A 26,105-nucleotide genomic window follows, 5' to 3' on the forward strand; every position below is an offset into this window, starting at 1 on the left:
GCAGTCAAGTATAGAGAATTCATTCCGGAACGAGAAATAAAGTGGTATTGCGTTAAAGTTCATTAATGACGAAGTAAATGAAGCAGTCAAGTATAGAGAGTTTGGTTTTGTCCAGTTCTGGTATAAGTTTCGTTGTCTGGTATTTAGGATGGATCATTTTGGATGGTTTTTTACCTACTTGGTCCAGCCACCTCACAGTTTACCCTGCTATGGAAATCGACCAGCCATCTCTAATCAGTTTACTTTAAATCTGTAAATAAAGCACTTGATATTTACACTTCTGTTTTGTTTTATTTTTATATTGATTTATATAATAGGCAAATTATGTAGTATATAGTAGAACTTGTAATACATCTACATGTGCTTAAATAAAACATTTTATTTTGTAACATTTTTTCTTTCTGTAAAACCACCTCATCTGTCACCACTGATGTTCTTAAATCTGTTAAGGTGTTGAAATTGAGAATTTATTTTTTGGTAGAGCTGCTAGCTGGCTCCATTTCTGTTGGTCAGGCTGATCAGGTCTTGGTTATACCTCACAGCCGGTTTGCAAATTTGTAAATCGGATTTCTCTCCCCACCTTTTTATTTTTAAGCAGGACTACAAGTTTATGCATATGAAGCTTGATTTTGCCTAGGGCATTGGGAAGGGATGTCCAAGCCAGAATGTTCACAATTTCAAGAATGTTTTACAAAAAGCTCACTGAATGGAATATATGGGTGTCTCTAGTGTTTAACGCACACATATTTTTAGCGCATTCTAAAAATGCTAGCGCTTCCAGGATGGTATTTTGGAACAGCATCCACGCCTGATGTAAATTTTTGACCTTTGCAGCTGCTCCTCTTAAGTTTTTTTTTTCACCGTTCTTCTCATTTTATCATAGTCTCCTTTTGAAAGTTAAATGCTAATGTATTGGATTTCCTGTGTGTATCATCTTTGTTCACAAATCAAATTAATTTACATATTTTTAACCATTTTTCAGACCAGGCCTACTGCAGCTCTTAATGGTCAGGTATGAGATCCATCCCTCATGGTTTGTTAAACATAGAAATTCCAATTTGTGAAATACAAATTTAGTACATTATCAGCTGTGCTGCTTCTGCCATCCTTTGAGGTTAGTGAACTCTCCCCTGGATTCTGTATAGCCAAAGTTGGCTACTGGAATTTGCATGTAGATCCGCCTGCAACTTAATGGGGAAATGGGCACCAATTGGCTACTTAATTGGTAGCGGATTGAAATTGCACGTGGATATCTCCTTTGTGCTATTCTATAACTTGGTGCCTAACTTTTCCCGCATACAACCCAAAGGTTTATCCACAACTCAAAGGTTTCTCCAGTCCTACCCTAACTGAGATAATATTTAACCATCTCTCTGACCTCATGTTCAACTATCTTTAAATTAGTCACCTTACTTTCTAACTCTTCTTACTCTCTTACCTATCTATATATTCCATCTTTGCTTTACCCTTCACTATCAATTGAAATGTTCTATTACGTATTGTGTTGACGTTGTAAGTAGTATACTATGCCATACTTTGTATTATTAGTTGATTATTTTTACTGCTGTAATTGCCTATTGCTCATATTTGATCTATTCTTACTGTACACCGCCTTGAGTGAATTCCTTCAAAGAGGCGGTAAAGCAATCCTAATAAATAAATAAATGTGGAACTTTTTGTAAAATGTCTGGAAGGTTGTGGGAAATACATGTGTGTTTGCAAGCATATTCAGCAGCAGCAGCTATTTTACAAAGAAACACGTACATAAGTACATAAGTATTGCCATACTGGGAAAAACCAAAGGTCCATCAAGCCCAGCATCCTGTTTCCAACAGTGGCTAATCCAGGTCACAAATACCTGGCAAGGTCCCAAAAGTACAAAACATTTTATACTGCTTATCCCAAAAATAGTGGATTTTCCCCAAGTCCATTTAATAACGGTCTATGGACTTTTCCTTCAGGAAGCCGTCCAAACCTTTTTTAAACTCCAGTTTAATTACACGTTGAGTGAAGAAAACTTTTCTCTGATTCGTTTTAAATTTACTACATTGTAACTTCATTGCATGCCCCCTAGTACTTGTATATTTGGAAAGTGTAAACAGACGCTTCACATCTACCCGTTCAACTCCACTCATTATTTTATAGACCTCTATCATATCTTCTCTCAGCCGCTTTTCTCCAAGCTGAAGAGCCCTAGCCGCTTTAGTCTTTCCTCATAGGGAAGTCGTCCCATCCCCTTTATCATTTTTGTCGCCCTTCTCTGCACCTTTTCTAATTCCACTATGTCTTTCTTGAGATGCAGTGCCCAGAATTGAACACAATATTCGAGGTGCGGTCGCACCATGGAGCAATACAAAGGCATTATGACATCCTCATTTTATAAAGAGCAGCATCCCTCAGGGCTCTGAAAGTGCATTCATGCCTATATGTGTAAGGCTGCCACTTAAACTTGTATGCGCCAGATTTTGCAAAGCTGAACATCCAAGGGAAGTCAATAAAGGAACAAAACTACCAAAAGTAAATTTTAGAATTTTTCAGGTAGTTTTTAAGGTTAGCACAATTGTCTCCTACTCCTCCCTCTCCTCATCACTCCTCCATATTTCAGGTTTCAAAAAGTATTCAGCCTCAGAACTGGTGTACGTAGAATACATGCCTTTGACAACTGTGCATGTTAGGTAGCGACTTTTCTAAAATCAGTGCTTAGAAGTGTTGGGCCAGTTACACATGGAAACCTGCTATTTACACGTGTAAATTACATGCAAGTGTTCTAAAATAAACCTTTGCAATGGGATAAAACCAGGACAGCAGTGGCCTCACCTAGAGGAATGGAGCCAGTTTGTAAATTAAGATAAGAACAGAAAAACTGCCATATTAGATAGGCACGGACGGGGAGAGGGATCTTGGGTTGATAGTATCTGAGGACCTGAAGGCGACGAAACAGTGCGACAAGGCGGTGGCAGTAGCTAGAAGATTGCTAGGCTGTATAGAGAGAGGAGTGACCAGCAGAAGAAAGGAGGTTTTAATGCCCCTGTATAAGACGTTGGTGAGGCCCCACCTGGAGTATTGTGTTCAGTTTTGGAGGCCGTATCTTGCGAAGGATGTTAAAAAAATGGAAGCGGTGCAAAGAAAAGCTACGAGGATGGTATGGGATTTACGTTCCAAGACGTATGAAGAGAGGCTTGCTGACCTGAACATGTACACCCTGGAGGAAAGGAGGAACAGGGGTGATATGATACAGACGTTCAAATATTTGAAAGGTATTAATCCGCAAACAAATCTTTTCCGGAGATGGGAAGGCGGTAGAACGAGAGGACATGAAATGAGATTGAAGGGGGGCAGACTCAGGAAAGATGTCAGGAAGTATTTCTTTACGGAGAGGGTGGTGGACGCTTGGAATGCCCTCCCGCGGGAGGTGGTGGAGATGAAAACGGTAATGGAGTTCAAACATGCGTGGGATATGCTTAGAGGAATCCTGTGCAGAAGGAATGGATCCTCAGAAGCTTAGCTGAAATTGGGTGGCGGAGCAGTTGGGGGGAAGAGGGGGTGGTGGTTGGGAGGCGAGGATAGGGGAGGGCAGACTTATACGGTCTGTACCAGAGCCGGTAATGGGAGGCGGGAAATACTGCTGGGCAGACTTATATGGTCTGTGCCCTGAAAAGGACAGGTACAAATTCAAGGTAAGGTATACACAATGAGTTTGTCATGGGCAGACTGGATGGACCATGCAGGTCTTTTTCTGCCGTCATCTACTATGTTACTATGTTAAACCAAAAGTCCATCAAACCTACTATCCAATATTCCAATTCAGATCACAATTACCTAACGGCAGTCTCCCACAATACAAAGATTCTGGAGTCCTTCTACTAAACTGCAGGAATAAGGGCCCTGCGGTAATAGCGGGGGCTGTTTTTCCCATGCGCAGGGCTCTTTACCGCAGTGGGTTAAAAGCCCCTAAAAAATGGGCATGCGGTAACCCGGTGGTAACCAGGCAGCGTGTGATGATGCCCGATTCCTTCCGGGTTAGTGCCACGCTATAAAATTTTAAAAATTTTCCAGCACACCAGAAATGGTGCACACTTGAGGCGGAACTATTGCCGGTGGCCATGTCGGGCCGGTGGTAGTTCTGGGTTAGCATGTGGTAAGCCCGTTTTGGTCTTACTGATGCTTTGTAAAAGGGCCCCTCTCTGCTGTTTACCTCTAGGTTTAAGTGTGGCTATCCCCAAGTGCACTTTGTTAATAATGGTTTGTGGCCTTATCCTCCAGGAATTTGTCCAAACCAGAAGCGTAGCCAGGTTTTTATGTCAGGGGGAGCAGACGTTTTGTAAAATGGGCATCAGTGTGAGGCTGAAGGGCTGATCCGCATAAGCTCCATTTTATTCAAAATCTATTTTGGGAAGCAGTTGCTCCCCTTGCACCACACCAAGCTACACCTCTGGTCCAAACCTCTTATAAACCCAGCTATGATAACTGTGGTCATGTACATTTATACCAGCTCAGGAACTGGAATATACTACGCAGCTAAAGTGCATACTTGTAGGTGTACATTTTATAACCTACATAGTACTTTATGACTTCTATGCTCGCCAAAACTACTGTCCCCATCATGCCTATAGGTATGTGCCTACTTGTCATAGGATCACTTGTATGTAGGGGATAATTTTATAAGATGCATTTTACACACACATATATTGGCATATACACACAAAATTGTTCCCCAGATACATCAAATACATTTGAAGGCCTTTATGTTAAACAGCCCTTCTCCCTTAGCAACTTTAAATCACTAACAACTCAGTATTAAAATGTCTAGCAGCAAGATGTTTTGCACTAAATGTCAAATGAATCTGCCAGCTGGTGAGAGGTCATATGGTGCAAAGAGATCCTGGCTCTGAAAGAACCACATCCAATACATTGCATGCCCCTGATCTAATTCTTTGGTCACCCAATCAAAGAATCAATCAGATTTGTTTGACACTGTCTTCCTTTAGTAAAACCATGTTGCCCTGGAGCTTGCAGCCCATTTGATTCTAGAAAGTTCATAATCTTTTCCTTGAGCAGCATGGCTTTTCCCACCACCGAGGTAAGGCTTAACACCACCTCTTCTCTAATACCACTTTTATGAAGAGGGAACATATCAGCCATTCTCCAATCCCATGGAACCTCTCCCGTTTCTATGGATCTGTTAAATATATTTTTTAAATGACTCGTTAGAATCTTTTGAAGCTCTCCCAGTATTATAAAATGTATCTCATCTGTCCCCATGGCTTTGTCCATCTTTAATCAATATTTATAAAGATTGCTCAGCCATAGCAATTTAGACTTTTCTTTGTTCAACCTAGCCCAGTTTTCAACAGCTTCAACACAATTTTAAGATTAGGAAGAGTTTTGTCACATAATTTTGTAAATGGAATAAGTACTATCATATCAACAGCATATGAATAATACAGCACATTTAAATTGAGGGCTCCAACTAGTTGACAAGGAATCATTCATTTTAACCTGGCAAGATCTTTTCCTAAAAACTCCCTAAACCACCCTAAAACCACCCCTGAAATACTCAAACAGCTCAATTTAAATAACAGTATCCCTTGATCAATGTGTCAGTGCTATTGTTAAGTCAGACTGCAGGAGGACTGCTTCCATGCCCCTTGATAAAATTCTTCGCATTTATTGAAAGTGACACCAAGAGGGATTCAGTACTGTGTGAAGATCTGAAACCAAATTGGATCTTGCTGAAATAGTTATTATCATACATAAATTGAGTAAGCTGATCAGCCACTGAAGTCTCCAATAATTTTGAAATTAAGGGGATGCTGTGGCAATAGGGAGAAAACTATTGACTGGGATCATCAAAGCCTACTTAAAAAAATGGTGTTAAAACAATGCTACCTAAGTTTAAAGAATAAACAATTAATGTGAAAAAATAATTGATCAACAGTGTAAGTCTTATGATTACACAGAATGGAGGATTAGCCATTAATCCCTGGATTCTATATAGTGCGACCGGTTGATTTCTGGATTTCTATGCACAATTTAATTAATTAACAAGTCAATCAGTGCCAATAATTGCCACTTAAGCAATTATTAATGCAAATTGGCATTAATTTGAATTTATGCACACAATTTGCTAAGCATATTCTGTAAAGTGGTGCGTGTAAATTCTAATGCGTATTGCCAAAACAGGGGCATGGAATGGGCAGGCTGTGGGCATGCCAAAAATCTATGAGCAGGGTTATAGAATACACCTGCTCTGCGCCTAACTTAGGCGCCAGCATTTACACAAGTTTTACTTGGCGAAAATGGATGCGCCTAGAGTTAGGCGCAGACATGGATATTACGTGTATTGTATGAACCAAATAGGTATATTCTATAAACTACGCCTAAACCTAGGAACAGTTTACCGAATACGCCTAGGTGGAATTATTTTCGGTGCCAATTTTTCTGGCACCATATATAGGATCTAGTCCTAAATATGTAGGACAACTATCTATAAGGCAAGAGGAAGGAGATAAACTTCAGACTAAAGGTGATAACTGTTCGGTAGTAACTGGAAGACAAACATCCCATAGTCTGTCAACAGGTATCTCTGTATGTAAGGTATCATTTTGTTTTAGGAAACTAATTATGGATTCAACTTTTGCAGATACAGATTTTCTAATTTTGTCAATTTTATCTGAAAGATAAAAAGTTAATCGTTGGCAGAGGGATATGAAAGGACACCAGCAGAAGTTATATATGTAGGTGATTGATGAAGCCTAAAAAGTTATATATGTAGGTGATTAGCACCATACTACCACCCGTGTTTGCTCCTGCCCCATGATCAGAGCCCATGAGCGCTTGAAACAACATGCTCGCGATTCTGACCGCAAGTAGTCCTAAACAGGTAATTTACTCCTGAGTGCTCAGCGGGCAGTGTGCCAACCATTGACGTTCTGCCCTACCCAGTGTATCCTGGGATGCACTGGGCAGAGCTTCCTACCATATAAGAGAGTTTCTTCCATATATGGCTGGAAGCCCCACCCAGAGTAGCCCAGGATGCACTGGGCATGGCAGGGCGCCACCATTTTGAAGGCAGTGCTGAAAGGAGGAGGGAGTGCTACTTCCTCCTCCACTCATTGATGAGGTTCAGGCCTGTGGGGGGAGAGGGAGTCAGGCGCCGTTAGACCTCCAGGGTGGCTGGAGGTGGGGGTAGCAGCCCACTGGGGGGTTGGGGGCTAGACATTCACCAGATCACCAGCCCTCCAGGCCCTTGTGTCGGGGGGGGGGGGGGGGGGTCAGGGGGACTGGAGATCTGACAGACCTCCAGCCTCCCCCACCCCAGATCCGTGGAGTGGGGGAGTGAGAAGGCCACTGGGCCACCATAGGAAACTATGGGGAGGGGTTAGGGGGCCAGGGCTCCCCATTGCTCCCCATTGCACCCCAATGCTCTGCAAACCCTAACGCCAGCTCTGAGCTGGTGAAGGGTTTGCTGCGGAAGCAGCACCAATGGTTGGCACGCTGCCCGCTGAGCACTGGGGAGGAATAGTAAATTACCATGGTATGACTACTTGCAGTCAGAACCCACGAGCACGTTGTTTCAAGCGCTCGTGGGCTCTGATCATGGGGCAGGAGCAAACACGGGTGGTAGTATGGTGCTAATAGTCTCTAGCGCCTGGGTTGCTTCTGACCATCGGAGTATGAGTGTCTTCTTTATTGCAGAGTTTTCAGTGGTTGTTTTGGCTGGCACCACAGTGGCACATGTTAATACAATGTGTCATAATAAGTGACAGATTTATCTCAGAAGACAGTAACTTGAATGAGTATATTTGTGTGCTATGGTCTTAAACATACATTTCTAAGTAAAATAAATCTTAGTGTATCTCTTCCCAGTCCTGAGTTATCCTCATACCCTCACATTACTATTATAGGCTGCTTGGCAGATGTGGTGGGGGGGGAGGGGGGAATCCACCTTTAAGGAACTTAACATTGACTTGCAGGATTATTCTCACTGGATACTGTATTTTGGATCCAGGTTGAGACCAGTATAATTGGGGGAGGGGTGGCATTAGCAAATGAATTCACAACACTCTCCATTCTTCATCAGCAATTAACTCAGTCCAGGCCACAATTAGAGTTCTGAACAAAACGTTTACTAAAGAAAAGAAAAAGGGGCAGACTCACAACAATAACAAAACAGAAAGTACAAAAATAACTCAGATAACTACATCCCTTTTATTCTCCCAGGACTCTTGAAATCCCCGGGAGACGCCTTGTTTATTCTTCTCTTGAATGTTTCTCAGAGCTAGACTGCACTCAGATGTGGTCACAGATTCAGTTCCCTTTGACTTCTCGGCCCTTCTTACTCAGAGCCAGGGGATATCCACTGTATCCTCTCCTCCTTTTCCAGGATAAGTGGCTTTGCACTTAAAAGATATTTAGTTTTAGTTGAAGTAACCAGGAAAGATTTGCAGGGAAGTGCAGAGGCCTCAGCAACCCCTGTTACTTCTTAACTCTTTTCTGCGTCTTGAGGTGCAGTAGCTGAGATGGCCAAAGACCCAGCCTTTTCCCCCTTTCTATATGGTACAATAGCCGGGGAACCAAAGATGAACTGGTTACTGGTCTCCAGCCAAACAGAACAGTGGTGAGTTGTGTCACTTTGAAGCAGAGATGAAGCTGGTAGCAATTTTGGGGGAACAGACATATATCTCTACCATAAAAGACTGCTGGTCATCCAATGGGAAATTTTACATTTGGGTGACTGTCCACTAGATTGATAGAGTCTATAGAGAGGTCTTGAAGTTATTCAAACTGAGGAGCCCTTTTACCAACGCACACCAAATTGGAGTTACCGCTCAGTTATTGCGTGGCCCTTGTGGTAATTTCAATTTTGGCGTGCATTCGCTACGCGCGTCTGAAAAATATTTTTTATTTTCTGGCGCGCGCGGTAGCTATGTGTGTCAAGTGGCATTTGACACGCATAGAGGTAAGGTCTCAGACCCAAAATGGACGCGTGGCAATTTTCATTTGCCGCATGTCTGTTTTTGGCAAAAAAAAAAAAAGAAGCATTTTTTTGTAGGTGCGCTAAAAATAATTCTGCGCGCACCCAAAACCCGTATCTACAGCACCGCAGGCCATTTTTCAGGGCACCTTAGTAAAAGGACCCCAGAGTTTGCCATCAGATGAAAAATTGTTAGAACAACAACAGGCAATGAGTCCAACTTTGTGAAAGACTTCTCTGTAATTGGACAGCGTGACAGTGATAACAAAGATAAAGATGAAGATGCAAGTAATGTAGACAGCACTACTTCTGATGCAGATGATAATGATAAAATATTATTTACTATATGGAAGTCAAGTGTTTCAGCTTGGCCTAATTTGAAGGAACTTTTTATCTTACTAAACAATCCACTTCCTACCACTGCAGCTGTTGAATCTTTTTAGCTGTGCTGGATTAATGACTCAGAAGTGCACTCACATGGGTAGCAGTCGTTTTCAAAATGTAGTGTTACTAAAAGCAAAGTGCATTGAATTGTAAAGCAACAAAGTTGTTGGGATAAAAGCATTAACAATCTTTGCATTCTGTGCAGTTGTGCAACTTATACTTTTTACTCGAAAAGTATTACATTAGGTAATAAAATTTTACTTTCACGTAAGTAAAATTTTTAATGTGTTCTTCACTGTACTTTTATTTTTCACTTAAGTATTGAAATATGTTTTTATTTTTACCTAAGTACTGTAAACAAGTACTTTGAACAACACTGCTTTTGGGCTGGATATTAACAGTCCCTCAGTTTTCCAACTGCTGCTGTTGCTGGGCAGAAGGATCAGCTTCACTTCTTTCTGGAAACTGCAAGGCCTTTCCTAGCCAAACCTTCACTCTTCTATCCCTGACAGAGGCCACAGTTTTATACACAAAGGTTCATGTAGACCAATATCCTGCTTCCAACAGTGGCCAAGCCAGGTTGCAAGTACCTGGCAGAATCCAAAAGAGCAGCAGGATTTCATGCTATGACCCCCACCCCCCCATCTCCCTTAAAAAGGAACTAAAAAGGGTTTGGATAAGTTCCTGGAGGTAAAGTCCATAAATTGTTATTAAGGAAGATTTTTTTGGGAGGGGTCACTGCTTATCACTGGGGATCGATAGCACGGAATCTTGCTACCCTTTCGGATTCTGCCAGGTATTTGTGACCTGGAAGCAGGACACTGGGCTGATTGACTTTGGTCTGACCCAGTATACTTAAACTGGGTTCATTGTTACACCAAAATTATGAAGACAATTCCAGAGAATCTCACCCTCATACGAATTGAACACTGACCCATCTCTGAAAATTTGAATAAAATGTTAAATTTATGAAAAAAAGCCTTTTTTTTTTTTAACAAAGTCTTTTTTTTCTCCCTCAGGTGATGGAGTATGTGTGTTTAAGTGTTTGATTAACAGAGATACAGAATACTGTCGTGTAGGAAAGCAGTCTGTTTTAATTACACTAGGATTCAATAGTGTTCTGCTCCACTTCAGGTCACATGCTGGTAAGTGTTTGCATTATGAGATTTTATGTTCATATTATTTATTGTACTGGTTTACTAATGCAGTTCACCTTGTATTCCCCAGAGGACAGAAAAGAGATAAAAACTGAAAGACCAAATAAATTAACAATACCCCCTTTTCTTTCATTGCTGCTAGATAAACACTGAACGTTCTTCTGGCAAATATGCTCCTACTGCATGTTTCCTTGAAGTCTGTTCCTTCTGACACCCAGTTAAAATGTAGTGGTTCAGTTACTGAGAAGTCTAGCTAAGTGACTTCCTTCCTGCTTGTATCTCACCTAAACCTCCCTGCCCTCCCTCTCATCTGCCAACAGCATGCCATGGGTTCTCCACTATTCATACCTTCCATCCTTTTGTCTCATCATTAGCATTGTTTTCTATGTTATTGGGGGGGGGGGGGGGGGGGTATGTTCAATGGTTAAAGAATAAAATGTTTACAAACACGGTGGATGGCGCAGCATCTGAGAAATTTTGTACCAATAGCCAATTGTCATTCTTGGTAGATAGTGATGTATTTCTGCTTATTAATGGAACTTTTCACTGTAGAGCTGTTTATAGCAACAGAGCAGATGATGTCAAAGACCATCAGGTACTTCCAGTCTACACAGTGACTTAGTCCACAGTGCTAAGGATATCCTTCAGTTGCCAGATGCAACGCATCTTTCATTATCCAGTGCAAACTTGGGTATCTTCCTCATTTACTCTCTACTATCATGGATAGACAACCATACAAGATAACACTCAGCATACCCTTCTCCCCAACTTCCCTGGCAAACCTGGCTACATGAGTGGTTTTGTTAGGTCAATTAACATGTGATACTACTCATTTTTGCGTCAGTTCTGGCCCAGCCCAACACTAATTGAGGTATCACTGGAGTGAAGTCTTGAAACACTATGGGGGATAGTTATCAAGCTGTATTAGAGCACTAACCTGTGTTATTAGCCCCTTGATGAATATTAAGGAGCTCTTACACTGGTTGCAGTGCCTTAACACAGCGTAAGGTTACCCTGTGTTACACAGTAGTGAGATGTAAACCATGCATAATGAACTAAGCCACAACCCAATAATTCTAGCTCATATGTTGAAGTGTTCTATTCCCTATGGGCAGAGAGTGGGCATTAAAGCCTTAGGGGCCCTTTTACTAAGCCGTCCAGGCACCTACGCCTGCCCGATGTGGGTCAATTTTGAGTTACTGTTTAGCTACCGCGTAGCCCTTGCGGTAATTTCATTTTTGATGTGCATCCGCTATGCGCACTGGAAAATATTTTTATTTTCTGGCATGTGGGCGGTAATCGGCATTTTACATGTGTAGACCATTACCGCCCAGTTACCGCATGAGACCTTACCACTAGGTCAATAGCTGGCGGTAAGGTCTCAGACCCAAAATGGATGCGCAGAAAATTTCATTTTGCTGCATGTCCATTTTCGGCAAAAATCTTTAAAAGGCATTTTTTACAGGTGCACTGAAAAATGATTCTGCGTGTGCCCAAAACATGCGTCTACACTACCGCAGGCCAATTTACTGTGTACCTTTGTAAAAGGGCCCCTTAGCCAGTTATTGCATTCTACTTAATAGCTGGCAGTTACTGATCCAACATTAACCTCTTTAGGTACCGTGTGCTAATGCTCATATTAACACATGACCTGCCATAAAAAATAGAGGCATGTCTCCAAATGGTGTCACATAAATCTGGGCTTAGCACAAGGTAAAATCCTTTGTTACAAAGAATTAAATCCAAATTTTAGCACACTTTCGTAAAAGGGCACCTAAGAAAATTTACATTTATTTCTTGCAGAGTCATTGCAAACAAATCCTGCAACACGAGAGCAGCTAAATTGTAAATTGCCCTACTGTTTAAACAAAGGGTGGTATATTAAGCCAAATAAACCACAAACCATAATTCCATCATATGCTGTAAATTCTTTCTCTGTCTAAATATAAAGAGCAATGTTCAAAAATGTCATTTACCAGAGTAAATACTTTTATTTAATCCATGCCTTTTTCTTGGTAACTCAAGGTAAATTACACTCAGATATTTCCCTGTGCCCAGGAGATGGACATGAGTTGGTGAAGTGACTTCAGGCATGCAGCCCAAATTTTTCATTTTGTTTAGTTTTTTGTCTCATTCACAGGAAATGTCATTTGTTTTTGTTTTCTTTTTCTTTGCTTTTTCGTTTCAGAGGCAATGTTAAAAAGAGTGTGCACTCTTTCTGACACAGGTCAAAATCAGAAATGTAAGGGTTTTGTTTTTCCTTTTGTTTCACGGTAAAAATGACCTGATTTTATAACAAGGCACAAAAAAGTGCCCTAAATGGCCAGATGACCAATGGATGGAATCAGGGATGACCTCCCCTTACTCTCCCAGTGGTCAATGACCCCCTCCCACCACCAAAAAAGGTGATTAAAAAGATTACTTACCAGCCACTATGCCAGCCTCAGATGTTATACTTAGGTCCATTAGAGCAGCATGCAGGTCCCTGGAGTAGTCTAGTGGTGGGTGCAGTGCACTGCAGACAGGTGGACCCAGGCCCATACCTCCTCTACCTGTTACACTTGTGGTGGAAACTGCTAGGTATCCTACTGAACATATCAAACATACCTTCAAGGTTCTGGGTCAGAGAGTGAAGCACCTAGGTGCACAGGTGGTGTTCTCATCACTCCTGCCTGTTGAAGGTAAAAGCCAAATGAGGGAAGCTCGCGTCCTGGAGCTCAATGTGTGGCTGTGTGATTGGTGTCAACGCGAGTGCTTCGGATTCCTAGATCATGGGATGATTTCCAAGAGCTACTGGGCAGTGATAGTGTCCTTCTTTCAAGGAATGGATGAAATGTCTTCAGAGCAGACTGGCTATAGCACTAAAACGAGCTTTAAAATCAAATTTGCTGGGAATAGGAGAGAAAAGCCCCAAAGTCATTAATAACCCTCAGGAAGGTAAAACATCAAATACCATTATAGAAAGCAGAAAAAACAGTAACGTCTGAAGAGCCTTGTATAACAATGCCTGTACTATGGGAAACACATTTCAAGATCTAGAGGCTGCAATGCTAGAAGTTGACTTGGAATTAGTGGCGGTCATAGAGGCGTGGTTCATGGAGAACCATGACTGGGATATAGTTATACCTGGCTGGCTATAATCTATTCAGGAAGGACTGGGTAGGAAAACAGGGTAGAGGTGTGACATTATATGATAAGAATAATAGTAAAGTGACAGAACTGCAGGACATATGGGGTAAGGAAGAAGCGCTGTGGATCAAACTGGTAAGAGGAAAAGGAAAATGTATTTACATTGATGCAATATACAGGTCACCTTCACAGTCAGAAAAAAATGGTCAGAGACTTAATTGAAGACATCCACAAGATAGCTAGGAAAGGAGAAGTACTACTGATAGGTGATTTTAATATGCTGGACATCGACTGGTGTGTCCCTGCTGCGGGGTTATCTAGAAGCAAAGGGATCTTGGATTATCTACAGAAAGAATTGTTTCAGCATTGAGAAATGGAACCAACGAGGGATGGAACTATTCTCAATCTGGTGCTTCAAACGAGGAAAATGTTTCTGATGTTATGGTGGGAGATAATTTGGCATCTAGTGATCACCGAATGGTGTGGTTCAATATTAAAACAAAGGGGATTTATGGACAGGTGGGCACAATGGGACATATTTGGTGGTCCTGTAGAAAAGTAAAAGCCTTCTGGAAATCGGTGCGGGGGAGAGTGCAGGCATGGGTGGAGAGACAAATTCCCTGGGATCCAGCAGTGTTTTTATTTAATAAATCTATCATTGGGCTCAGCGCAGTAGGAGGCCAGTTGGTGAAGCATTGCTTTAATGCAACTCGGTTATTGATAGCACGGATGTGGAAACAGAGTGGATGTCCCTCAATGTAGCGATGGTATAATTTGGTTTGGTATATAAGTGACATGGAAAAATTAATAGCTAGGGAACATAAAACCCTAGCAAAATGGGAAAAAATTTGGGCACCTGTAAAAAAACTCATTAGCATAGACATGGGGTTAGAAGTTTTCCTCATGGATGAGAAATGGGGAGAGAAGGGGGGAGGGTGATGGGGAGGGGTTGTTCTGAAGGGGGAAATATATAATAAAAAAGGTTTAAATGTTACAAGAAATGTTATTGAGAATATATGAAGAAGTCATTTGAGGATTCTATGTATCATAGATGTTATATGAAGAGGAATCTGTAAGGTTTATGTTTGTAAAGATTTCAATTGTACTATGTCGATTCCTTTAATAAAGATTCTTGTTAAAAAAAAAAAAAAAACAAAGGGGGAGAGGGCTCATTTAAGATTGAAGGTCCTAGATTTCAAAAAAACTAATTTTGCCATAGATGGGCGAATTTCTCAAGGAAGAGTTGGTTGGATGGAAGCAGCTGAAGAAAGTAGAGCAGCAGTAGGCAACAGTGAAAAGAGCTATTTTAAAGGTGATGAACCTTTATGTTAGAAAATTGCATAAAAGTAAGAGGAAAAGAAGGCCACTCAAAAATAGTAGCTGAAAAGGTAAGGGAAAGAAGGCTAGCCTTCTCACGTTACTCAGATGACTCAGAAAGAGGGAGACAGGCAAAATTAACTGGAAAAGCTAAGGAAAGCTGGAAAAGTTTTTAGGAACGCAAAGAGGCAAATGGAAGAAAAGATAGTCAATACGGTAAAATTGGGGGACAAGACTTTTTCTGATATGTAACTGACAGGAGGAAGTGCCATAATATCATTGTGAGGCTCAAAGCTGAGGGGGGTGGGGGGTGGGATATGTAGAAGCTAATAAGGATAAAACTGATCTGCTTAACAATTATTTCTGTTCTGTGTTCATGGATGAAAGGCTGGGGAAAGGACCGCAGAAAACAAATGCAAATGGAGATGGATATATGATAGACCAGGGCTGATTCACAGAAGACCATGTTCATGAGGAGCTAGCTAAACTAAAAGTAGACAAAGCAATGGAGTGCGATGGGATACATCCGAGGGAGCTCAAGGAACTTGGAGAGGTTCTAGCAGTTCTGCTGTTTCCTTATAGGCTGGAGTGGTCCCGGAACCCTGGAGAAGGGCAGATGTGGTCCTTCTGCACAAGAACAGAAGTAAGCAGGAGGTTGGAAATTACAGATCTGTCAGTATGACCTCGGTGGTGAGCAAACTAATGGAAACGCTTCTAAAGCAGAGGATTGTGAGGTTTCTCAAATTGAATGGAGGCAGCATGGCTTCACTAGAGACAGGTCACGTTAGACAAATCTGATTGATTTCTTTGACTGGATAACCAAACAGTTGGATGTAGGAGGAGCGCTAGATGTGGTGTACTTGGATTTTAGCAAAGCTTTTGACACGGTTCTTCACAGGCGACTGATAAATAAATTGAGTGCCCTCGGTATGGGACTTACAGTGATTGACTTTGTCAAAAACTGATTAAGTGGGAGGAGACTGAAGGTAGTGGTAAATGGAGCTTGCTGTGAGGAAAGGATCAGTGGTGTGCCGCAGGGGTCCGTTCTTGGGACAGCTCTTTTTAACATCTTTGTGAGCGATATTGAGGAAGGGCTGTTTGGTAAGGTATGTATGTTTGTGGATGATACCAAACTCTGTAATAGAGTGGACACTCTGGAGGCTGTGGTTGGCATGAGGAAGGATCTAGCAAAACTTGGACCAATAATTGGCAACTAAGATTTAATGCTAAGAGATGTAGGGTCATGCACTTGGGTTACAAGAATCCAAGGGAACGGTACAATAAAGGGGGTGAAGTGTTTCTGTATACGGAAGAAGAACGATGATCTTAAAGTGGCCAAACAGTTAGAAAGGGTGATGGTCAAGCCAAAAAGATGCTTGGGTGCATGAGGAGAGGGATGACCAGCAGGAAAAAAAAGAGGTGATGGTGCCCTTGTATAAGTCTCCTGTGAAGTCCCATTTACAGTACTGCGTGCAAAGTGATATGTGTGCCGCGGATCTTTTTTCACTTGACTGATACAACAGGCTCAACTCACACCGAATTGTGTATGTTCTGCAAAATGAAAAACACACATTAGTGAATAAAAACAATTTTTGAACCATGGGAGCAGAAAAACACTTAACTCACTACTGAGCATGGCTGCTTGTTTGCCTCATCAGGACAGCTAATTCAAAATGGTGCTATCTTTTAAAAAGACGCCATCAGATAGAGCTATCCAATTAAATAATCTGAATGATACCATCATAAAGAGAAAAAAGTCCTGTGATGAAATCTAATACATAGAACAATGAGCATAGAGGTCAAATTGGAAAGCAGTTAATAAAACAGGGTGTCTGAAGGTCTTTTCCTCCTTTCATAAAATTCTAATATGAGAAGTGGATTAGCCTTTTTTCCTTGCTGAGTTTTGCATTTATGTAGTCCATAAATATTTTCATCTTGGTTCATTTCTTTATTTATTTGGCAGTGGTATACCCCAACTTAGAGAATCCATCTCGAGAGGCCCAAACATGGGGATCCATAAGGCTGAATTTATAACTCTCCACTAACTTCCACTGAACTCAATGCCAACTTAAAACTTACTTTCACCTCCAGAAAAAAAGTGAAGTGTTAGCACTATGGGAGAATCAAAGAACTGCATTAATCTTTAATGCACTTTGCAGCATCTGAAGTGCTTCCATATGCAGCTCATTAATATGCATTTGCATGCTAATTGTCTTCAGATTAGCTCACTCATTTACTCCTGGGTCAGTATTCAGACCTTGCAGCGAATATATTTTTTAAACACTGACAGCAGCATTTTAAAAACATGTATATTCAGTGCAATTATCCAGATAGGCAGCAGTGCTAAAATACATAGACAGTGCTCACTACTGGTAGCTGTACACATAGGGCTGGATTCTATAAATGCTATTCAAATTTATTTGTGCAAAATTGCATGCTATCCTGAGGTGTATGCACAACTAAATTGGCAAACAAGACAATTAGCATCAGTAATTGGGTTCTAACAGTAAATTACTGGCATTAATTGGCAACAATTAGGATTTGCGTGCTGCTATGCATCATTCTATAAAGATCCATGCACAAATCTTATAGCAAGCATGAAAGGGGCATGGGTGGGTCAGGGGTGTTCACTAAAGATGCGTGCAGTATTACTGAATACCAGGGATCTGAGCCTAAGTTACGTGCCAGGATTTACACCAGGTTTCAGTTGGTGTAAATCCTTGTGCCCAAAGTTTGGCGCAGAAGTCAACTCTAAGTGCTATTCTATAAACAGTGCACAACTGAAAGTGCTGTTTATAGAATAGTGCTCTGTGCACATTTTTTCGGTACCATTTTTTCAGCACCATTTACTGAATCTAGTCCATAGAGGGTAGTTCTTTATAGGGTGCCCAACTGTAGGCATGCAAACATGGGGTACAGGGTGAAAGAAGAATGGTCTGGCGGCAAGAGAAGGAAGGAGAGACAGGGATAGAGCTAGGTCTGGTGAGGGGATGAGAGGCACTGAAGGGTAGGTGAGGGCTGAGAGGGTGAGTACAGAGGATGGAAAAGGGGGACTAGGGAATGAGTGATAGATGGGGAAGGGGTAGGAGACTGGGGAAGGAGAGAGATAGAGGGGGTCAACAGGAGTACTGGGAAGGGGATGAGAGGGAAATGGGAAAACCAGTAGGTAAATGAGACAGAAAAAAGACTAATGACTAGAGGTGAGAGAAAGGGAGAATGAGGGTAAAATTTAAATGGGAAAATATAAATGCAGAGAACAGAAAAGTGAAAAGATACTCATAAAAGATCAGAGCCAGACAGATATAGAGAAGGAATGAAAAAAGACAAAAGAAGAGAGAAGAATTGACAAGCCAAACCCGGAAAAAAACATTTAGGAGAAGATTGACACAAAGGAATTAGAAAAGAGATTGAGACCAGCCCAATCAGAAAAATAAAATGCCCAGACAACAAAGGGAGAGAGAAGCAATATAGTTGGTGGGGTAAGGTGACAGAATGGAGATTCCGAATTGGGATGAGGCGGTATGAGAGGGGAAGTACTGGAATGGGATGGGAGAGGATGCTGGCTTGGAGGAGGGGGAACGAGAGATGATGCTAGGTTGAGAGGAAAACGGTATATTGGAGGATGCTGGATATGGAGTGAGTAGGAAGACAGGGGAGATGTTGGGCATGGAGAGGATTAAGAAAACAGTGGATGGTGCTGGACATTGGATTGGATTGGGATGGAGACTGAGAAGGGGGTATGCTAGACATGAGAGGAGTAGAGATTTGGGGGAAATGCTGACATGGAAAGGGGAGAGAGACACGGAGGGATGCTGGATACAAGCGGAAGTTGGGTGAATGCCACATACTCAAGGACTGTGAGCCCTTGGGCCACTGCCAGACACCGGCTAGCAGCTAGTGACTCACCTGAGCTGGGCACAGGACTAGGCAAGCACCAGGAAGAGCTTGGCTGGAGCAGGAACCAGGAACAGAGCTTGGCTGGAGCAGGAGCCAGGAACAGAGCTTGACTGTAGCAGAAGCCAGGAACAGGGCTCTGAGGAGCAAGGCTTTCAGAAACGAGATTTGCAGGAGCAAGGCTTTCAGGAACAAGACTAGCTTGCAGGAACAAGGTTCAGGAACAAGGCTCAGGAACAAGGCTTGGCAGGAGCAAGGCTTCAGGCACAAGGCTTTCTGAGCAAGGCTAGCTTGTTGCAAAGGCAAAGCATGAAAGTCCCAAGGTTTATTATAAAGGACCATCCTGATGATGTCAGAACCTCTGGTGCCCTGGAATGAGGCTTGGAACACACTGCAGAGCACAGCAGGGACACCAGAGTGAGACTAAGATATTGGTGTAATCTCAGTAAAAATATAGACCCTCTCCAGTCCCAAGCATATTGTGAAGTACCTGTAATACAAGCCTACAATAATCACTCAGGACCAATACAGCTAATCTACTTTATCATAACACCCAGGGGCGGACTGACCATTCGGGCAACCGGGCAGTGCCCTAGGGCCCAGAGGCTCTAGGGGGCCCAGAGGCTCTGCCTGGTTGCCCACCACCACTGCACACTACAGCCCTCCCAGGTGGTCCTACCTTGAAAGGCCCTGGTGGTTTAATGGCTATTGCGGGGGCAGGAAAGAATCCCACTCCTTCCTGCGTGCTGCTGCTACTCTGCCTGTGGCTGTGCCTGGCGCCCGCCATGTTTCAAAAATGGCCGCCGAAACTTCCTGTGTCAGTCTTGCGAGACTGCCAAGACCTGCAAGACTACCGTGGGAAGTCTCAGCAGCCATTTTGAAAACATGATGGTGCCAGCCCCATGAACAGTAGTGACAGTGGGCAGGAAAGAGTGGGATTCTTTCCTGCCCCCGAAGAAGCTACTAGACCTCCAGGGCCCTTTAAGGTAGGACCCACTTGTAGGGGTCTGCAATGTGTGGAAGGGGGGTGGCAACTGCGGCAGTGAGGTTGTAATGTGCGGGAGAGGGATGGCGGTTAGCAGTGGGGCGGCAAGCAGCGGTGTGGGGGTCCCAATGACCCCCACTGCCCAGGGACACCAACCACTGTCAATCTGCCCCTGATAACACCACTAACTTATAGAAGTAACACAACAAGAACCCTACCTAGGAAAACACAATACAGTAAATATTGTAGTCAGACCTAGAACATCAATACGCCTATTGGGAAACTGAACAAGCTAAATTATTACAGATGCTCAAATAGAAACTCCATGCAAACAGAGTACATGTCCTTGGCCACATACACTGAACACAAACAGACCCTTGCTAGGTACAGAACAAGTGAGCACAAAGTTAAAATATGAATAAATAGACAAAAATTAATTTAAAATCCAAGAAGCCACACTCAGCAAGCACTGCAACACTAGAGAAAGAGAAAAACAGCACCCTGCACTCTTCAAGCTATAAAGAAAACATTGTAAATTAAATTTACTGTAAAACTAACATTTTCTATTCACTGAATTAAGCATAAAATTCTTCTTTCTACCTTTGTTGGCTGGTTGCTTTGTTTTTTTTCCGATCATGTTTGTCCCAGTCTCCAGTTTCTGTTTCCTCTGTCTTTTCTTAACTTTCATTACAAGATCTTCAGTCCATCTGCCACTTTTTCTCTCCCTTCCTATCGTCTTCACTTCCTCTCTAATATCCATCTCTGACTTTGATCTTTTCCTTTCAGCTTTCCTTCATTTATTTTTCTGCCTGTCTATCTGCTCAGACTTCATTCATTCTTACTATTGAGTCTTCAACCATTTTTCCACATCTACCTACAGCTTTTCATCTTCCTCACCCCAGCCCTCCCATTCTTCATCCCATTATTCTCCAGTTTTCTTCCAGCATTTTCTCTTTCTCTCTCCTCCCTTCTCTACAGCACCCTCTTTCTATTTTCACTCCTTTGACCAATACCTTCTCTCTCTCTTGCCCCCTTTGTCCAGCATATCCTCTTTCCCTCACCTCCATCCAGCATCTCTCCCTCTCACTGTCATGGCCATGCCCGTGCCCCCGCTTCCAGACATACCTTTCCTTCCAGTGGTCAGGCTCCGCAGCTTCTCCACACTGTGCCCTCCTGTACTAATGAATCTTCTGCCTGTTTCCCTATTTTCCAAGCCTCATTTCAGAGACTATCCAAGCCTTAGTCTGATGTTTTTTGTATGGTGAAATCCTGGGGAAATGCCCTTTTTCTGCTTTGCATCCATTCTTAGAAGAGGAGCCATGGGGGTTTCTATGGATGCATAAAATATGTTTAAATTAACAGCTTGATAGTCCAATGTGTAATGTTAGGGATCAGTATTTTTATATTAGATTTCTTAGGCTACATATTTAAACTGCTACTTCAAAGGTATTTACCTGTTTTATTAATACAGCTTAATAAGGTGCTTGTATTTGTTCTAAAGCAGTTGAAGGATATATACCATTGTAGTCATTATTTTGCAGGATACTGTGATGTGTGTTGAGATGCTGACCAGACTCAAGTCTACTGTAAAGGCAAAGTTTAAGTTATGGGCTAATGCAGGGGCAGCTCAATGCAATCTGCCACCTGAGGCAGGGATGAGATTACAACCCCCCCCCCCCCCCCCGAGTCCAACATCTTTCCACATTCTCTCTGCCAACTCCCTTTCCCTCCCCCCCCAGCCATGGTCTGGCATCTGCCCCCTTCTTTCCTTCCTTCCTCCCTCAACCCTCCTTCCCTAGCCTATCTTCTTTATTTTTTGTTGTTTTCAAAAGGTAGCGGCGGCACCGATACCCATACACTGCCCTGCCGCTGGCAATGGCGTCTCCTCTGTACTGTGGCCGGCCTCCAAGGAAACAGGAAGTTACATCGGAGAGGTGGCCCACAGTACAGAGGAATCGTCGGTGCTGGTGGCAGGGCAGCTTATGGGTATCGCTGCTACCGTTGACTTTTATAAAACAAAAAAAAAGGTAGGCTGAGGAGAGGAGTTGAGGAAGGAAGGGGGAAAGATGCTGCTCTATAGGCCCCTGTCTCAGTTGGCCAAATGGTAGGGCCGGTACTGGGATAGTGTGATTATATTTAAAAATGTCAGTGTTTCCAAAGTTTCTTTAAGTGTGTTTGGGGTTTATGTGTTACGCAGAGTGTTTAATTCAAAATCCATCAAGTGCACTCTAAGCCATTATTTAGGAGTATACCAAGCATTACTCACACCTAATTGCCTAGTGCTCCCCCATGTTAAGTCTGGGTCCGCCCCCCCCCCCCCCCCCCCCCCAAATATCAGGTCTGGCTACGCCACTGGTGCAGACCTGTGCTAATGGCTAGTGCATGTTAAACAGCCACTGTGGTAAAAATCCCTTGCTAGCTGCTTAACAGAGGTAAGGGCAGGGGCTGAGTGGAGATGTGACCAGCTGCAACCCCCTGATCTTTCTCCTTTAGATCTGTACCCCCAGCACATATCCTCCCTGATCAAACCTCCCCCACATAGACACCCTGCTGATCTGAACCCCCTTCAAAGCCCCCTCAAAAAAAACAGAGTCCTCATTCTGAACCCCCTTCAAAAAGCACAGCCCCGCTTCTGATTCCCCCTCAAAGCCCATGCCAAAGGGCAGACTCCAAAAGCAAAAATAAATACCACAAAAAGTGGAAAGAACACAAAAAAAAACACAAGGAATGGGAACCGGATCAGGCTGTTCTGAAATAGACTCAGGACTCTCAATGTGACTCAACCCCCCCCCCCCCCCCCAATGAAGAATTTTCAAAAGGGTGTTTAACCTATTGCTTTGAGCAGCCTGAACTATGTAATCAACCTGGGAAGCAGGCATTATTGCCGCAACGCCATTGTCTGCTGGTGGGTGTCGGGCGTGTGATGTGGATTTAGCATTGTATCTTTATTTTCTAAAGCTAAACGACCACTCTTTAAATTTATATATACATTTTTGTGTGATTTTTATTTGTTTGAAAGCTATCTCTCTATATAAAAGGCAACACCAACGTTCTATGAAGCCTCCAGCCGGAAGTGTGAAGGGGGCGAGGTATCCGGTTTCCCTATGAGTGTCTGCCCCGCCCTCTCTGTAACACAGTCAGTGAAGGAAAATAGCAGAGCACGAAATCAAATTGCTGGCTCTGTAACAGTGAAGGACTCAGAGGGGGGAGGGGAGAGAGGCCAGAGGGCAGGGACACACACACTCCCACATGCACACAGAAGAAAACATTGCTAGCCCCCGTTTCATTTGCATCAGAAATGGGGCTTTTTTTTACTAGTTTTTCAATAAAAAGCTTTTTAGGAATTTTTTCAAAATCTAAATAGTTTAGATAGAGTGGTGGTCGGAGTAACAGATGATGGTAAAATTATCCTAGGGGCCCTTTTACAAGGGTGCATATGCAGTGCATGTAAAATCAGCATTACTGCCTGGCTAGCACGTGCGCCTGGTGGTAATTCCGAGTTTGGCGCTCACTGAAAACCCGCTGTAGGAAATAATTTTGTACTGCAGGGGGTGCGCCCTGTGGTAATTGGCAGTTGGTGCACACTGGATGGTTACTGCATGGGTAATGCATGAGCCCTTATCACTAAGTCAATGGGTGGTGTTAAGGGCTCAGGCCATAAATAGACGCGCGCTGGTTTTCATTTTGCCGCATGTCCATTTCCTAGCCCCAAAACACCCCCATTTTTTCCAGAAGCGGTGGGAAAATGGTGCAGCGCGCGTCCAATCCATGCACCCACACTACAGAGGGCCATTTTTTGACGCTCCTTTGTAGAAGACCCCCTTATAGACTGTTTGTATCACCTAATTCCCATTGACAGGCTATCATCAATGGCATTGTTTATATGGATCAGAACTGGCCAAGGTTTGTAAAATGGAATTTGGAGATCAAAGTAATCTGATTTGCTAATGGTTTGCATTAGTCATGCAACTCTTCACTGCAATCACATAGAATGGCAGAATGATGTAAAGGACAAATTCAGGTCAACTAGAAAAAGGAATATGTGTACCGAACACATTTTAAAGCAATTTAACATGTAAAACTTTGAATGTAATGAAACCAGAGGATTACTCAGCGTTCCTTTTACCCTCATTAGATAAAAGGGAGGGGGCTCAGAATCATATGCTGTGCTTAACGTTCAAAAATCCTGCCTGCAACAATTGTGCATAATACAATAGACACCCTGCCACATCTGTGGTTTCTCTCAAAAGAAACCTCAAGGGCAGGAGAAATAATATTAAAATAATAAATACAGTTCACGTACAGGTAGTCAGGATGCATCATTATGCATGACATCTTTCTTCCTCTTAACCTGAGTATTTTTTTCCATTAAATGCAGGCTTTCATAAATCTGTCAGACTGCAGGCTGAAAATCATACCAAAAAACGTGGTTTACATGGATCCTTTTCAGAGTACCATTAAGGTCTGCCAGAACATGCATTTTCCTCTATAATTATAGTTTTTCTTATTCAGGTTTGTGACTTATGATAAACCTGAAGCATATAATTGAAGGGGAAAGTGTGCTGCATTGTCTTATTGCTGTGACAACGAATCTTATGTAGCTATAGAAATCAGAGTGATATGTAATGGCCTTGATCATTAAGAAATACTGTTGCCTATAACCCCAGTGATGGGATATATACAAATTCTCATTTTAAAACTTCACACATTGTGCAGCCCCCATTCTTTCTCATGCTTTTAATCTCTCGTCAAATTCCATGTTCCTAAACTCTTGTTACGTAATCTTGAAGCTCCGTCCTGAGCATTCCTGCCTCACTAGTTGCTACCCAATCTCTACCTTCTTGTCATTTTTGAACTTCTTCAAAGTGCATGGGGCAAAAATTTAGCTTCATGTTTTGGTCCAGCTACTTTTTTTTCTCACATCTTCATATTAATTAAATCTTTTTAACAGGTTAGCAATTTTTAAACATGTATAAAATGATTTAACACACTTTTAATTGATAGGGTAATGCATGATAAATCAATTTTGGGTGAACTACAATTATTAAGATGTGCTAATAAACCAAATGTTGCTAATGAATACCAGTGGCGTAGCCACAGGTGGGCCTGGGTGGGCCGTGGCCCACCCACAAGGCTCAGGCCCATCCAACAGTAGCACATGGTAATGAAAATGCCGCTCTCCACAATACTGGCACCTTCGCATGCTCAGTTTTCAGCACATGCCTGCCGCAGACTACCAAGATGGAGACTGGAGAGAAGCATTTTCCCACCAGCTGAGATATTTTTTTGATGTGGGGGTAGGAGACAGAACATTTGGTGCCCACCCACTTCTTGCCTAGGCCCACCCAAAATCTGCTGTCTGGGTACGCCCCTGATGAATACACATCACTAGTCTCATCTAAAATACAGAAGATCACAAGAAGAACAACACAGAAAAGAATACCTGGCAAGGGTGAGGGAGTAAAATAGAGAGAAATCAGGAGTGAGGTGACAAGACTTTTTCAGATATTTTGGGCAGAAGAGGAAGGCCAGAGTTGGAATTGCAAGATTCAAAGGTTCAGAAGAACAATGTATGGAGAGTGATGTTGAAAAAAATGGAAATGCTAAACAAATACTTCTGTTTGAAAATCCTGAACAAGAGCCCCAGATTATTTGCAAAGTCGAATGTGGGAATGGAGTAGATACCACACTATCGGCAAAAGGAAGTGTTTATGAACAATTTTCAAAACTAAAAGTGGCCAAAGCCATGTGGCCAGATGAGATACATTCTATGTTTCTAGTATACTGAGGGGTCCTATTACTAAGGCATGCTGAACAGTGGCCTGCGTTGGTGTAGACACATGTTTTGTACACGTGCAGGTCATTTTTTCAGTGTGCCTGGAAAAAAGGCATTTTTTTTCTGGCCAAAAATGGACGTGCAGCAAAATTAAAACCAGCGCGCGTCCATTTTCGGCTTGAGACCTTACCACCACCCATTGACTTAGCGATAAGGTCTCATACGTGGGTAGCATGTGTAAACTGTCGATTACTGCCAGGTAAGCGCCACACGGTAAAAAATAGAAAATATTTTCTACCCCGTCTTTTGGTAGTGTGGGTGTGTGTTTTTGGTGTGCACCTGGCCAATTTTTACCATGTCTGGGAAAAAGGGCTTTTTTCAATAGGCCAGGAAAAGGGCCTGCGGTAAAATTGAAACCACCGCACACCTATTTACAGCCTGAGCTCTTAGTGCTACCCATCGATCTACAGATCAGGGTTCACACGC

At 42.6% G+C, this 26,105-nt stretch overlaps 1 protein-coding gene across 2 annotated transcripts in view; it reads left to right on the top strand.

Moving 5' to 3' along the window:
* The window catches only part of LOC115463376 (histone-arginine methyltransferase CARM1-like), a 220,459-nt gene that overhangs the window by 64,726 nt on the left and 129,628 nt on the right, over positions 1 to 26,105 (top strand). For both annotated transcript variants that reach the window (XM_030193817.1, XM_030193818.1), the window contains exon 2: positions 10,381 to 10,506. In XM_030193817.1, coding sequence (XP_030049677.1) covers positions 10,381 to 10,506 — 126 coding nt within the window. The remainder of the gene's footprint in view (positions 1 to 10,380; positions 10,507 to 26,105) is intronic.

The sequence above is a fragment of the Microcaecilia unicolor genome, chromosome 2 (assembly GCF_901765095.1).
Source record: "Microcaecilia unicolor chromosome 2, aMicUni1.1, whole genome shotgun sequence".
NCBI lineage: Eukaryota > Metazoa > Chordata > Amphibia > Gymnophiona > Siphonopidae > Microcaecilia > Microcaecilia unicolor.